Genomic DNA, 16,932 nt, shown 5'->3' with positions numbered 1-16,932 from the left:
GGTTCCGCCACCTGTCTTGCAAGTGCAAGGTTCCAAGCTCGATCCCCGGTACAAAAAAAAAAAAAAAAAACTTTTTAGAAAGGGTATGGGATATATCTCAGCAATAGGTAGAGTACTCACCTAATCATGTATGAGCCCTTGGGTCCAATCCCCAGTACCACACACAAAGCAATAAGAACCAAATATTATGATGTTGGTATTAAAACAGACACACAGACCAATGGAACAGAATAAAGAGACCAAAAACAAATTTACACATCTAAAGGCAAGAGATATTCAACAAAGATGGCAAGAACATACTTTGGAGAAAATCTCTTCAATAAATGATACTAGAAAAATTGGATATCCATATGCAGACAAAAAAAACTAGCCTTTCTCACCATATAGAAAAATCAACTCAAAATGAATATGAACCCAAAACTAGAAAATTACTTAAAGAAAACACAGGGAAAATGTTCCAGGACAATGGTCTGAGCAAAGATATTTTGGATATGACCCTCAAATGCACAGCCAACAAATGCAAAAACTGACCATAGGACTACATCAAACTTAAAAGCTTCTTATACAGCAAAGGAAACAATAAACAGAATAAAGAGAAAGCCTACAAAATGGAGAAAAATGTCTGCAAACTTATATGACTAGGGATTAATGTCTAGCCTATATAAGGTACATTAGTCAATAGCAAAAACAAAAAAAATCCAATTTAAAAATGAGCAAATGACCTGAATGGTCATTTCTCAAAAGAGGTTATACAAATGGTCAATAAGTATATGAAAAAATGCTCAATATCACCAGTTATCAGGGAAATGCAAATCAAATCCATAATGCTACTCACTCAAGTTACAATGGCTATCATCAAAAAGACAAAAGTAATAATTATACAAAATTGCTGCCAAGGATGTGGAAAAGAGGACTCTTACAACCCTGTCAGGAATGGAAGTTAGTGCAGTCATTATGGAAAATAATATGGCAGCTCCTCAAAAGACTAGAAAGGAGATACCATATGAACCAGCATTCTCACTACTGGTTATCTACCCAAACAAACTGAACTCAGCATGTCAAAGGATATCGACTTTAGCATGTTTACTGGAACAGTATTCACAATAGCCAAGATATGGAACCAACCTAGGTATCTATCAAATGAACAAATAAAAATGTCACACACTCACTCACACATGGGGAGGAGGGATAAGCCATTAAAAAGAATGAAATTCTGGGCAGGGGATTTGGCTCAGTGGTGCCGCCACCTGCCTTGCAAACACAAGGTTCCGAGCTCTCCCAGTACCAAAAAAAAAAAAAAAAAAAAGAATGAAATTCTGTCAATTACAACAACATGGATGGAACTAGAGGATACGTTAAGTGAAATAAGTCAGGCACAGAAAGATAACTGTCTGTTCTCACATGCAGAAGCTAAAAAGTTGATCTCAAAGCACTACAGAATAGAACAGTGGTTACCAGAGCTGAGAAGTGTATGGGAAGGGAGGGATAGATGAAGAAAGGATGGATAAAGGGCACAGGAGTAGCTGGATAGGAGGAACAAATTATAATGTTCTATAGTACAGTAGGATAAATATAGCTGACAACAAATGCATATTTCAGAACAGCAGAGATGATTTTTAATGCTCCCAATGCAAAGAAATGCTACATGCCCATTACCCTCATCTGATTATACATTACATACATGCATTGAAATGTCACACTATACCCCACAAATATTTACTATTACTGTATCAATTAACAAAAATGTATTTTTAAAACATATATCCCATATTTGAAAACAATGTATATTCTGTTCCCTAATCAAAAATGCTGTCCATTTATTCCTATGCAAAATTAGTAAAACTAATGAAGTTACTTAACATGAAAAAAGAAAAGCTGGTGCAGAAAAGACGTAATGCCAGTGTTCCTATTTCAAGTACATGTCATTCTTCTGGTCACTGAAGAGTCAAAAAGGCATTTTATTATTAGCTAAACTCCAGCCTGGCCATCAGTGAGCAATGTTCTCATGTACAGATGTTTTAGACACAGCACTATGTACTTAATAAATGCTTTCAATGACAATAAAAATGATGAAATAAACCTGTTAAGGGCTGGGGGGCGGTGCAGAATAATGACTATGCTATTGCCAAAAAAGGAAAACAAAATTAGAGAAAATTAAAGGTTATCAAAATCAGCATTCATTCTAAGTATCTCCAGGATGTAACGAAAAGACAGTCTAGCAGCGCAGGGATGTGTCTCTCGAATGAAATCAGTCTGGTATGTTTGAGGGTGCTCTAAGCCATGGGGTAACACGGCCCAGCCTCCTGAAAAGCCAATTTTACTAAGGGATATGGAAAAAGGAACCAAAAAAACCTGTTGTTAAAGCTATCAGTGTACTACAGTTGATAGCCACTGTTTAGGTTTGTCTTCCTTCTTTCGCTCCAGAAACAGAAGCCATCTTAGAGCTTCAGACAGAAGATGTCAATGATGTGAGGCAGAAGAGACCCCTGCTGACCTGTAAAGGACATGTAACAACCTCTGACTGCAATCACTAAGATTTTGGACTTCTTATTGCAACAAAAAGGAAAAAAAAATTCAAACCTTCAACTTACAAGACTCCATATGATCTGCCCTACATCATCTTATTCCATTATCCTTGCTCACTCCATTATTCCGGCAGTTCTTCCTTGAATCCTAACTGAATTCCTACCTCAGGGCCCTTGAATTTACTTATGTCCTTTTCTCAGTGACACCTGATATTCACAAGGCCTGACAGTTTTCTTCATTGAAATATTTATTCAAATGTCACCTCATCATAGAAGTCTCTCCCTCTTACTTTCCTATCTAAAGTAGCATTTTTCCATAGCACTTAACACTCTCTATTATATTTAACAGCTTTATTGAAATATAATTCAAATACCATACAATTCACCCATTTAGAGTGTACAATCCATTGGTTTTTAGTACATTCACAGAGTTATAAGACCATTACCACAATCTAATTATAAAAAACATTTTTTATCACCACATTAGCAGTCACTTCTCATTTCCCTCCTCACCCCTTCAGCACTGGGCAGCCACTAATCGACTTTCTATCTCTCTAAATCTGCCTATTCTGGATATATCAATGGAATCATACTATCTGAGGTCTTTCATGATCCTGAAATTGTATATATGCATACACATTTATACCTTTGTTACTCCCTAGAGCCGAAGCTTCATGAGAACACGAACTACTATTGTTTTAAATTACCATCCTATTCCCATACTTACAACAGCACAAGTCTAGCATGTGGCTGGTACAAATAAACGAGGGAAATAATACTTTTAAAAATAGTCACTAGATTTAGCAATATGGAAGTTACTCCTACGAACTCAGTGGAAATAACAATGACAGAATTGATACTAAATAAAGTGGGCTGTGGAGATAAAGAGAGAGAGGAAACAGTCATGCACAGATGACATATTCAAGGGACCTAGCTTTGAAGGCGAGACTAGATATGCATGTGAGTTTGAGGATGTATGGAGCTCAGCTTTTATGGTGGTAGGACAGGAGCATGTCCTTCCCCTAAATCTTTCTCCTTGGTGGAGTTTACATTATGATACACAGCTTACAAATACACAGTACAATTTCAAGTGATACTAATGCTATAAAGAAAGTCACCAGTAGATTTGCGGAATATTCTGGAAGGCTATTGTAGCCAGAATGTTAAGAGGCAGGTCAGATCACAAGTCAGAACAGACCTGTATCTAAGCTCAAAGATATAGGTAGCACAAGAATTTTAAAAGAAAAGTACAAAATGCAATTTTAAGTTTAAAAAATACAATAAAGCAAGTTCCACCTCAAAATTACTTGGAATTCAAAATCTATCAAAAAATGAAGCCATCTGTTGAAACTATAAAAAAAAAATAGTATTTTAAATAACCTATAATACCAACTTACAACTCTGCATACTAATTGACAATCATTTGCTATATGAGCTAGTAAAGATCTTAAGTTTCACTTGTAAAAATAAAGATTCACATTTGAAGCTAAATTAACACCAGAGATCTGAATGATTTGAATTTCCATACTGTAAGTCTAGGAAAAACCAAATGTTACTTTTATAGGTAAGTTTCATAATATGTGGCCTTCATTGACAGTGAGGTTTATTTTTTTCCATAAAATCGGCAACAGTGCTTGCTTCATAAGGATACTACAAGGATTAAATGAAGTGCTGCTGCCACGTGCTTAGAACAGTGCCTATCACAAGACAGGTACTACCCACCTGTTAGCTGGGTATGTCAGAAAATGGGCAGGAATGGGCTGTGCCATCACCCAGGACAAGGCCAACAGAGCTAGAGCATCTTTTGCACCCTCTCCCTCAGGCCCAAAACCAAACCCAAGTTACTCACCTACTTACAAGGAATCCACCGGCCACATGAGAATCACCTATGGAGCTTATAGAAACCCAATGCCAGGGCCCCAAGCCAAAACATTTAAGTAAAAATGGGAGCATCAGTCTAGTCTCAAGCAGCCCCAAGTAATTTTAATGTAAAACACTCTCAACTCATGTCTGACCTACCAACAGCCAATCCACTCCTGCAAAAACCTCAGCAGAGGCCAGGAGGACTCTAACTCACTGAAGGCCACCCCATCAGTATGCCGAATAAAGGCCAAGATCCCAGAAAAACAAGATCCAAGAAAAAGCCTGCCAAACACAAAAGAAAACATGACAGCAGGGTAGGAAGATGTTAACTTCATCTGTCTCATCAATAAGCATTTACTGCTTACAAGGCATAAAAGCCAAAAAGAGGAGAAGGGAAAGCTTATAAGGGCAGCAGGTCATTGCAGGTGACTCAGCATTTTCACTAGCACAAGATCCAAAGCTAAAACCATGCAAGCATACTGCCGCTGGCTGCTTCCTTCTAACACTCTCTCAGAACCCGTAACAGAAGCTGGGAGAAGAAACCAGCCACCCAAGAAAGGCTGCATGAACTCAGCACTCAGCACATGTGCCTGCTGGTGGCATCTCCAAGGAATCAATCACTTCAGGACAGTCTGGCTACAGTTCCAATGTGACAAGGCACAAAGGGCTCTATCTAAATTCCTTCTCCTCATCCCACCTACCACTGAGAACACAGGTTCGCTGGGTCTGAGTAAAATCATCCTTTAATCTTGCTAATATTAAAAGGGCTCAGAGTTGGAGGTGTGAACATAAGCTCTGGCATCAGAAATCTCTGGGCTGGAGTCGGCTATCCTAGCTAGCTGAGTGGCCCAACCAATGTCACTGTGCCTGTGTCCCTATTCACACACTGATATAATAACATCCCCTCCACAAGGCTCCTGAAAGGATGAAATGAAATGATGGTAGCCAGGTGTGGTGGCACACTTCTTTAATACTAGCACTCTGGGAGGCTAAGTCAGGAGGATCACAAGTTCAAGCTCAACCTAAGCAACTTAGCAAGACACTGTCGCTGGGGATGTAGCTCAGTTCAGAGGCCCGGGTTCAATCCCAGTATTGCAAAAAAGAAAAAAGAAAATGAGATGATGCATATCAAACATTTAACAGTGCTGACCCGTACCACACACCAATCCAGGTTATTTTAATCTCCATTATTATAATGTAGAAGAAACTAAGTCAGACAACTTAGAACAGCAAAAAGTAAAGACAAAGCAGAAGGAGTAACAAGGTGATGCATCTTTTCCCTTTGTTTTGTTTTGGGGGTGATGCATCTTTAAAACTATTAATTCAGTAACCACTGGACTTGACTGTACAACTACCCTCAGCTTCCTGCTTAATTAAGAAAAAAATAATCTGTTGTCTAATTTAGGGAATGCCATCTGTAGAAGATATTAAAGGGGAAAGAAATCTTACCTAAATGAGAAAAACTGAATAATTTCAAAAGTATTAAATGGTTTTACATTTTCTTACTTTTCTGTAATGTTAGATATCACCTATACTTATTAAAATACTTCAAGATTATTTCAATACACATTTAAAATAAAATCTGCCAGGTGTAGTGACACACACATGTAGTCCCAGCTATTCAGGAGGGTGAGGCAGGAGAAATTGAGTTTAAGGCCAGCCTGGGTAGTTTGCTAAAAACAAAACACTCATCACAAAAACACTAAATAAAATCTAAGAAGACTAAAAATGACTATGTCATTTGCAAGAAAGAATAGAAATACTTTTTTTTGCACATTTAGTTGCTCAGTTAAGCCAGTTTTTAGAGGCCCACTGTCACTGCAAACCAGTAGAAGTGAAAAGGATAGAGTGCAAAAGAAGGCATTCAGAAACACTAGATCCTGATCCAGCTGGGACTCGTTGCAAGAAGAAAAGAAACAAAGGCAAAACAGAGATAGCTGTATCAAGCAGCTTTGCTTTTGTCATTCACAGACAAGAACCAAAAATTTGGAATTCCAATGTTTGCAGGGTTACTTTAAGGATTAAATGAAACTGGGTATGATGGTGCACACCTGTAATCCTAGCACTCTGGGAGGCTGAGGCAGGAGGATTCAGGTTCAAGCCCACCCTGGGCAACTGATTTAATGAGACCTTGTCTCGAAATAAAAGACTGGGATGTAGCTCAGTGTGAAGTCACTGGGTTCAATGCCCAGATGCCCCCACCGCCTCAATTAAATAAAAAGCACAAGTAAAATGTTGAGAATTACTTCATTGGCAGCAGAAGGGCATCCAGACCCTGGAGTAAAAATGTGAGTTAAAAAATTCAATTCACCACTTAACAAACTGTGTGACCTTGAGCAAGCTGGTTAGCCTCTCTGCACCTCAGCTTTCTCATCTTTGAAATGAGGATAACAGACCCTAACCTACTTGTGGAGGGAGGGGATTACATGAGTTAAGGCCACCAAAGCAATTATACCTGCTAGCCCCTCTCATGCCCCGTGTAGCTCCTCCCTGTGCCCAGCTGACACCCCTCTTCCTCCTCCTGCTTCCTTTCCACTCCCATGCCTTTCTCCAGTCCATCCCATCTGGCCCCCACCCCACCTCTGCCCCACTTTTCCCTGTGCTCTAGCCTGCCACACCCCCACCCTGCTGCCAGCTCTCTCTGCATTTGCCCCATGCTGCTCCCCTGGCCTGCAGCCCACCCTCCCACCTCACACCCCTGTGCCCACTTACACTCACGTACTTTTTTTCACACAATAAAACTCCAAAAGCTCCAAATGACCAACTGCAAGCCCTCCCATGAAGTCTAGTCTTAGTGACATGCCGTAAGTTCCTAGAGCACACTGGGTTTCCATCCAACCCAGCGCTATCATGTATGTATACGGCAGCTCTCCATTACTTCTCTGCCCCACCACAGGTCCCCCAGAAGGAAGACTCCTTAGATACAGGTCCATCTTGCTACAGCAGGACCTAGCAACAACCGAACCCCTCAAATGTTTGATAAATGCCTGAATGAAGGAATGCGTTTGATTCTTTTCTTTCTATAAACTCTTTTCAGTCAAGTGTTCCTTGTAAGACCTACTGAAGAGATTCCCATTACCTGGTAAGCATTAGCAACAGAAACACTTTCTGTCCAGCTCATTTATTCCTCAGGACCACTTGTGATCTCAAACCTTCTTCTTCTTCCCCCTCCATGCATCCCCAAATAGTCCCCACACAATCTCTCTGCCATACCTCAGACCCTGGTCTGCTCCCATCAGCCTCTACAGCAATGCTTCTCCATTTGGAATAGCCTGCCACAACCTCCATCAGGTCATACACCACAGGAGTAAGGTCTTCCCTGACCACATTATTTAAAATTGCGACACCCCGACTCCTTCTGCCACAAACACACATGGGTGCCTGTGCTCACTCCTTCTCTGATTTAGTTTTCCTCCCAGAACTTACCACCATCTGACACTGTACATGATTTACTTATGATCTCCCCCCAACCAAGAAAATGAAAACTTCATGAGAAATGAAGAACAGGGCCTGGTACATAGCAGGTTCTCAGTATTAACTCTTGGTAGCTGAAAAACTCCAAACCCTACAATAGGTAGTAGGTAGTTTTTATACATGAGGAGTCTGAGCACACAGTATTTACATAACTCACCTGTGGTCATGGCAGAGCAAGGATGTGAATCCAGGCATTTTGATTCTAGGGCCCACATCCAACAGCTATGCTTTCCTGCCTCTCAATCTGACCCACATAGTAATTAAAAGACAACATCATATCCTTGGAGCATATGCTAGCATTGCACGTCTTTAGGCCACTGAAAGCAAAAAAAGCCATCCAACAAAAAACCTTCCATCAGAGCAAATCACCCAACTCCCAAGTCCTCCATCGAATAAAGTACTAATTATCAGATTTATAGTTCATACAGCACTGATAGTTTTTCCTCAGATCTAATAGTTCAGTACGGAAAAGAACATACCCTGATCATGCCTTTTTATACTACAATATCCTCATGAATGGCAAGATGACAAATCAACATGGAGAAGGCCCAAGATAATATATATTAAAAGGCAAAAATATGGTGGTAGGGTTGGGGGAGAAGTACGAACTACAAAGTGCCACAAGGAAACTTTCTGGAATAATGAAAGTGTTCGATATCTTAATTGTGCTTACACCAGCACACAGACTTACACTTAAAATGAACACAATTTTATAATATGTAAATTATACCTCAATAAAGTTGACTAGAAAGCCATCACTACTATCGGACATGATTTTTGACTAAAACTATTCCACAAAAAAAAGAAAACCCCACAAATACTACCACATTCCCAAGACAGATCCAAAAATATGCACAAGAAGTTATGCATTAGCTCCTGAGCATTACTGTGTACTTCCCAAACTGGATGTTGAGAGACAAAAGAAGTAATACGACGAGGCAGCAAGGAGTAAAAAGCTCCATTCAATGAGATCCAATGGGCTGGCCAATGTGGTGCAGAGCCCTGCCGGAACATAGCCAAAAACTGCTACCTCGACCAATGAGCAACATCACCTGTGTCCTCCTCCTTAAATGCTTTGGGTCACCTCTGAACAGAGTCCACAGGCAGCCAAGGTGAAAATGAAAATCACTGCTCTTCTCCACAAGGGCCTCTACCATGTATTTGACCAGTGCCAAATCTGTTAAAGTGTCTGAAGTCTTACTTTCAAGAATCAAAAACCAACTCTTAAGCTCAAAGGGAGAAGAGTGTGTGTGTGTGTGTGTGTGTGTGCGCGCGCGCGCACATTTAAGAAGACTTTTGAAGAATTTAAAGAATCTATAATACCAGAGTACCAACACTATCAGCTAGCTTCAATCAAAAAAGTACCTGTGTGCACATGGCACGGCACCCCATAGACAAGGCCAAGACTAGACCTGGGCTCTAAAAACAGCATAGTCACTACCACCAAACACCCTCCCCATGGGCCTCCATGGGCTCCTGCCTTCTTCCCATTGCCTGCCTCCACCCTCTGGTTCACACTGGGGGAGAGGAAGGGAACCTGAATAGCTCTGCCTGCTACAGTAGGAATTCTCCAAAGAGCCAGGGCCCCAGAAGACTGGCAATACGCACTGCAGACACAAATGGGTTATTCCCTACCCTGCAAGTCCTATTGATACAGGCCAGCAAGTAGGAAAGGTTTTCAAAATCATTAACAACAACAACAAAAAATCCTCAAGGATGTAATGCTACTTGGTATGGGCAGGGATCTTGTTCACATCATTTAGTGTTTTACTCAGTATATTAATTGGTTTCAAAAGCCACAAACCTATCATCCTAAGTTAGAAATAACTCAATAACAACCTTTCCTAATTAAATTAATTAACAACCTTTCCTAATTAAAAGAAAAGCAATTCAAACCTGAAGTAGCAGACAGGTTACTAGAATCTTGAACACTATAGAAAAAGACCCTTAGATCTGAAACTGTCATGCAATGATTATTAAAATACGTAATTCTATCTTAAATGTATTACAATTTTTTTCTTCTTAAAACACATTTTTAAATGCATGTTCTGCTTAAAAGAATAATTCTCAAGAGGTACTTCTCCTAGCTTGAATTTCAAAATAAGAAAAAGAACGAGCTGTGAAAAGCTATTAACACTGATTCAGAATGACGGACTACAGCACTACCAGCACTGATGTCAGATTCACTACAGATAATTTTACCTCCAACTTAACACATTTTACCTTCTAAATGAAGAGAGCCTTTCAGCAACCTCACTACTACTCTTAAGTTATATTGTTAATATACGAAATAAATTCTTAGGACCAGGATACACTCCTAAGAAACAAAAAGGCAGAAATACTCTAGGTCCCTGATCAGACCATTCAATCCATCTTGAACTCTGCCACATGAGATCAGAAATAGACACAGGCACATTCACAGAATCCAGTGTTCCTTTGCAAATCATTAGCATTTTAATCTCTCCACACTACTTTCTTCAAGACTGATATACGTAAGGGCCAGGGATTTAGCTCAGTGGTTCCGCCGCCTGCCTCGAAAGCGCAAGGACCCGAATTCAACCCCCAGTACCAAAAAGAAAAAGATTTACATATGTACAGTTTTAAATGCATTAGTTTGTATACGGGTGACTTTATAAAAAAAATTTAGGCAAACAATAAAAAAGTGAAAGTTTATGTCCCTTAAAATTTTTTTTTTTTTTAACAATAATGAAAAAGGACTCAGAAGCATGCTGGATAACAGCAGGAAGAACTAAAGCTTCTAAATAATTCATGTATGATTCAATAGCTGACCACTGAAGTTCTACTCAATACATACTGTATTTGAGCACCTAATGCATCAGGATAGACACTAAAGTGGACATGAAGTAAGAAGATCTCAGGGGAATGCTAATCTAACAGGAAAGAAGTAAACAAGCAGCCAGTATGTAATCTGAAACTGAGCAATAAAAGTAAGCAAAACTTTGGAGAAGCAAGGGAGAGAAAGAGCCCTCTAGAGAGGGGAAACAGTAAAGAAGTTCCACAGTGGGCGCTGAGGGCAGTCAGAGAGAAAGTGGGCATCCCAAGGGGAAAAGCTGAGCCGAAACTACAGAAGCCTTCAACTTCACCTCCATTATTTAAGCCAATTTTTAGTTCAGTATTATTACTTGTCAGAGAACCCTGACAGAACATAAATTATGAGGTCAGTTTCTGACTAATTTTTATTAGAGTTAGCAGGATTCCTAGCCATTAATTATTAGCTATAATTAGGATGATGATAAGATGGGAATACTGTAATGCAGATATTGTAAACAGGAAGAAGAAAATGAATAAGATCTGCTGTAATAAGTGGCTACAGGTAAAAACAGAAAAGGAAATACTGATAAAATTTTTTAAAAATTGTGATCAACAGCCACTTCTTGGAACCAGAAACAGAATCAAAACTGTAAGTGTACAGAAGTCCACTAAAATGATGAGATACTTTTTTGTCTGGCACTCTTATAGACACAACTACCTAAAAATCCTTCCCACAAGTCAAAAAGTGCTAGGTAAAGTATAAGAAACACTAGTTTAAATGCATAGCTAAGTTCACAAGAAAATGAAAGTACCACTCCAAGGGCCAAAAAAATCGAAGAGGATCCCAAAACCCAGAGCAGAAAGTATAGGACTTTGAGAAATGGAGGGGGAAAGGTACTATATGTGTAAAGGGCACTTGCCCTTTGGGATATAATACAACAAAAGAAAACGGAAAAGATATGATTTGCCTAGCAGTGATGGTGAACCGTTAGAGCTTTCAATGATACAAACAGCTCACTGTAGCACATGTGCCACAGGTTCACCACCACTGGAATGTTTTCTTTAAATCTTGAAGACAATGGTAGCTTATATTACTTTCAACCTCATCATTTTATCTTTTCTAACAGTAAACTCCAGGATTAAAAGCACTTCTTTTGGAAAATGTCCATATTATGATTTATATTTACTAAGGGTTTCTTGGACATTTTTCACCACACGCTTAAGTCAAGTAAATCAGATGTAAATTATTTCCCTAAAACATCAGATTGACTAGTTTTTCAGACACTATAAAAAGAACCATCATATAATTAAGCATTTAAATTCAGTACATTTGTAACCATACCAAAGGTTTCCAAATTTTAAAACTTCTTGGTAAGACATTTGTAATTAGATTTATTAAAATATCCTTCTAGTGACTGCTATCAATAGTTTCACAGTATCTGATATATCACATAAAAACAATTATCACCGAGCTAATCTTAGAGTCCTCCATTTTTGAGTTATCATAGCAAAAAAGAACTGGCAAAGGATGTGAGGGCTGGGAATCTAGAAGCTGAGAGCAAGGTCTCTAATATTGAAGAGAGAAGCACAGCTAAAATGCAAACAAGTTTCATTTGCTTTCTACACTAACTTGAAAGCTAAAGACATGATATATTCCTTTTGCTCACTTTCACATTTTCATGGTAGCTTTGCGAGTGGGACAATTTCCACCCCCAAATTCCATAAAGCCAATTTCATTACTCAATTCACTCCAAGAAATTCCCTTATCCTTAGGCAACAGAACAAGCCAAGAAATACCAGCACAGTTTACTTAACCTTCGTAAGGGATACATTCGTCTCCACTGCATTCCTATACCTACACAATGCAGTATCTTTCAGGCTCACGTTTCCACACCCTGGGATGCCACCACCTACCTAACCAATGCTTTAATTTGTACTGCTTCCGGAATGTTTTCCCTCAACCGAGTGCTACAGGGCTCAGGATTAAGCATTTACTCTGCAAGGCCATCAAATGCAGGGGGAAATGTAATTAACTCGGAGATCAAGAGCCCAAATTTGAAACGGCTGGGGTTGTCGTGTGCTCTCCCTCGCCAGCTGATTAAAAGCCCGTGGACCAGAGTGCCTCCGCGAAAGCAGCAGTTAACTGGGGACTAAAGCTCGAGTTCAGAGAAGGGAGGCTCCGAGGGGCGCGCAGCATTCTGGGACTCGTTTCCACAGTTACCCACGTGCACCCAACCCAACCGCGTCCCGGACTACGAGTCCCAGAATTCCGCCCGCCTGCCTTTCCCCTCACACCCGGCGACTGGAGCCAGACCCTAAAGGAAACCCCTAAAGTGCCCGCCCCGCATGCCGGGGTGAATCGCACCCCCAAGGCACAGCACTGAGTCTCCCGCCGAACCTTCCCTTCAGGGAAGCTAGTCTCGAGGCATCAGCCTCCACACCTGAAGGCTAAAAATTAGACAACTGCGTCACAGACTGCCAAACCCACGGACCGCCGGGGACCCCGGCACCTTTCCTGCGCAAAACCCCCACTGGCCTCCAGGGCCCGACCCCTCGGGCTTCTGCCGCCCGCGCCCCTCCCCCGCCTTCCAGTCACGAAGCCGGAGCCCGCACCAGCGCTGACCTCGCTTCCCGCCGCTCGCTCGAGGAGAGCCGCTGCTGGAGCCAACCTCGGGACACCTCCCCCGTCCCTCCAGCCCCGCCCCCTCCTCGCCGCGCACCCCCAGGCTGCGGGCTCCCCCACCAGGGACCCAGCGGGGATCAGAGGAGCAGCTCCCACCCAGTCCGGCCTCGCGCGGACCGAATGTGGACCTGACACTCCTCCCGCTGCCCCAGCCCTTCCTCCCATTCCTCCTCAAGTAGCTCTTCACCCCCACCTCCCCTGCCCCCATCCTGCCATCCCAATCCTCCCCACCCCCTCTCCTCCCCTTCGCCACACCGTCCCACACCTGCCCCCTCCGAATCACCCTACCACCCCTCCAACGCCCCCCCGGCCCGCCGGACTCCCCAACTCTCCCTCGCACCCCAATGCCTCCCACTACCTCGCTCTACCGTTACATCAGCCCGCACCCCCTTGCCCGCCCTCCGGCCCCGCTCAGCCCCTGCCCCCGTTCCCCCACCCCATTGTTCCCCCACCCCCGCCCTCCAGCCAGTCTTCCCATTGTCCCCGCCCCCGCGCTCCCTTCCACTCACCCCCCTCGTCTTGGAGCCGCCCGCCCTCCTCAGCCCCTTGGAAGCCCTCATCCCTGCGCCCCGCTCGCTCCCGCACCCTCCTCCCCCCGCGCCGGTGCCACCTCCGGCCGGCCCGGCCCTGCCCGCCAGCCCCCGCCGCCTCCACCTCCATTCACCCCGGGCACTCTGGTCCCGGCCCTTCATCTCACGTCTGCCCCCTTCCCCCAACCCTGAAACGGAGCCAGTCCCCACCCCCTCACCTCCGCCCTCCCCGCAGGTCGGCCCCTTTCCCCCACGCCCACCCCCGCAGCGTCACCGCCCGCCTGGCCCCGGGAGGGGAAGGGGTGGCTCCCGGGCAGGGGCTCCTGGCACGTTTCGGGACGGGAGACGTGGGGCGGGGACAGTGGGACCCGAGCGGTGAGTGCTGGCGACCGCTCAGCCCGGGCCGCTTGCGCTCCGCTACTCACTGACAGCTGCAGCATCCGAGTGCATTTTCGGGCAGCTCACTCGCCGCCCGGGCCCCTGCGTTCACCTCGCGGTCTCCCCACCGGCTAACCGCACCTCTGCTGGGAGCTGAAGAGCCGCCGCCAGGCACTCCAGGTCCGCCCATCTCGCCTTCTCCACTGGCTGGCCCTCGGCTGAGGGGCCGCCCCTCTTCGTTTCTGATTTGACAAAAGGAGTGCCGTTAGTGCCGGCCTGAAGCGAGCAGCGAGGCCCCGCCCCCCAACTGGTAATGCGATTGGTTTTAGAGTCTCGTCTCCTAACTCCCCTAGCGGAGGCCACGCTCTGAAGTAGCGGATTGGGCCGAGCTGCTGTCAGTCATCCCCGGGGGGCCAAAAGCGCGTGTAGGGGCGAGGCTGGGGAATTGGTCCACCTTGACCCTGAAGCCCCGCCCCGTGATGGGCGGGATTGGAGGAGCTGGAGACCAACTGAGAAAGATGGGTCGGTGTCTGAAACAAAGCACGCGAAGTGTGGCCCGGGAGCGAGGAGGGGACGCGCACTTGGGGCAGCTGGAGTCCTGCTGCTCCGAGCTGGGAAGTCTGCCCATCCGCGGTGCCCGGCGCGACGCACCCCATCCTCGCCTCTCAGCGGCTGTGCAGGAGCCCAGGCTGCGCCTAACTTGGACTGGGACGTCTCCCCTGGCGGTTCCCACCGCTGGAAACTGGAAGAAAATACGCCCCCTCTTCATTTCTGCCAAATCCTCCGGTGGGAAACATTGGTTCCCCCACAAGCTACCCTCTCCCACTTTTGAAATGCACTTCTCTGCGTCCCCCTTCGTCCCAGATGGCCGTGGAAAGGGCTTCGAAAGCTCCGAGCTTTGTCTGCCCGACAGGGCTGCGCTCCCCAGGCAGCCTATAGGAAATCCAGGTCCGAGGTCTGCCCAGGCTCCACTGGCACGTCGGCAAGTCCAGGGGCAGAACACCGCTCACGAAAGTCAAATAGCTGGCCTGAAAAGCCTAGGCCCCTGTCGCGAAGGAGAGGTCCAGAACGCGAAACTTGCTGTTACTTGGGAAAGAGGCTTTGAGATGAATTATTCCGCACCTTGTTTCCTAAATCAAAAATTTGCATCATTTCAATCAGTTCTACCCTGTGATTTGAATGCCTCGCACCAACTCATCACACACCACATTATGATAACAGAATAATATTTTGAGATATCCACGGAGAACGCTCTCACCCCCACCCCAAGCACACGCATCACTTCCCAAGGCCCTGCCCCAGCTACAGCCCAGGCATTCTGCAGATCCCGCCGCCAAGAATGGATGGTAGCAACACAATATGAAACAAAAAGATAAAGGCATTTTGTATTTTAGATTTGTACCGCCAAGGCGTCCGAGTTTGAGGGTTCTGAAATTTAGGTTTCAAATCAGGACATAAATTTTACAGCAAAATCAAGATATTTGGAAGCATGGGACTCGACAAACCAGCTCTTGTGGCCCACAGCACTCTCCTTATAATATTTTCTATCGCTCTTAATCCCTAATTTCTCTTTAATAAATTACATTCTTAAAATTTTAGCAGTTATACCTTCATTATTCAAACATTTATGAATCACTTTATCTAAACACAGAACTTCAGAATTGTGTATAAAGTTCCTTCTTGAGAAACTTTAATAAAACATCCCTATTGGTCCCCTTTAACCTGTCAGACCCTCAACTAGGCCCTGCAGAAATGAGTAGGCATCTCTATGCTGAGACAGGAGAGTCCTTGTTGGGCAAATGTAATAAGAAAATTTTTGGCTGGGGATTTAGCTGAGTGATGCTGTCGCCTGCCTTGCAAGCGCAGGGTCTTGAGTTCAATCCCCAGTACCAAAAAAAGAAAAAGAAAGAAGGAAAGAAAAGAAAATCATTTTATCTAGTAAATCTGTTATTATCCAATAAGAAAGCCTTACTCTGAGGAGGCAGGTTGCTCCTGCATTTTCTATGCCATTTGTGTTTTTAGCCTAACTACACCTACAGAATAAAAAATTACATATTTTATACAATTTTTAAGTCTTTCATATTTGTGATATTTGCATGTGTTTAGACTTTTTTATACTACTGACCATAGTGTTAAAAAGACTGAGACATATTTTGCACAGAAAAGAACTTGTTTCTACTTCTAAATTAAGCCCATAATTTGATTTAGCTAGCCACTATTGATTTATTTGCAGCAAACTATAATTGTATACTTATTCTGGCATATAAAGAGCTTACAACTGCTTTTTTTCTCAGAACTTCCTTAGCACATACATCGTGTACAGAAAATATATATAGAATCCACAATCTTTGTTATTTCTCAATTTAGCTATTTAGTTGAGTCACTTATTTCAAGTAAAATATAAAATATTTCACCTAGATCTTTGTAATAGGTGAGTTACCAGTTTAGGATTGAGAGGCAAACCTCAGCCTACTGAGGCTCACTGTCCCACATGTTTTATAAATAATAAAATAGGTGTAATAAAATTACTACAAAATGCTCTGCAAATATTACCCAGTCATTGTAATTATACACAAAATTATAAACCTTTGAGGTCAGGGAGCTTGTTATATTTATCTTTTCATTTCTTTAGCTCTTAGTACAGTGCTTTCAAATAACAGGTACTGGTCAATTGTTCCTAAAAGTGAACTGAATGTTGACTAACATG

General features: G+C 43.3%; 1 protein-coding gene across 20 annotated transcripts in view; it reads right to left on the bottom strand.

Annotated features, from left to right (window-relative positions):
* The window catches only part of Dcun1d4 (defective in cullin neddylation 1 domain containing 4), an 80,894-nt gene extending 66,380 nt beyond the window's left edge, over nt 1–14,514 (bottom strand). For 3 of the 20 annotated variants that reach the window (XM_004849735.4, XM_087187620.1, XM_087187623.1), the window contains exon 1: nt 14,273–14,427. In XM_004849735.4, coding sequence (XP_004849792.1) covers nt 14,273–14,297 — 25 coding nt within the window. In that variant the 5' untranslated portion in view covers nt 14,298–14,427. The other 17 variants (XR_015441360.1, XM_087187625.1, XM_013073979.3 and 14 more) reach the window with 16 other exon arrangements.
* Between the last annotated feature and the right edge of the window lie 2,418 nt (nt 14,515–16,932).

The sequence above is a fragment of the Heterocephalus glaber genome, unplaced genomic scaffold (assembly GCF_053883595.1).
Source record: "Heterocephalus glaber isolate CG9 unplaced genomic scaffold, H.glaber_assembly_v1.0 deba00001509, whole genome shotgun sequence".
Classification (NCBI taxonomy): domain Eukaryota; kingdom Metazoa; phylum Chordata; class Mammalia; order Rodentia; family Bathyergidae; genus Heterocephalus; species Heterocephalus glaber.
This window is presented reverse-complemented; position numbering and strand designations above follow the sequence as displayed.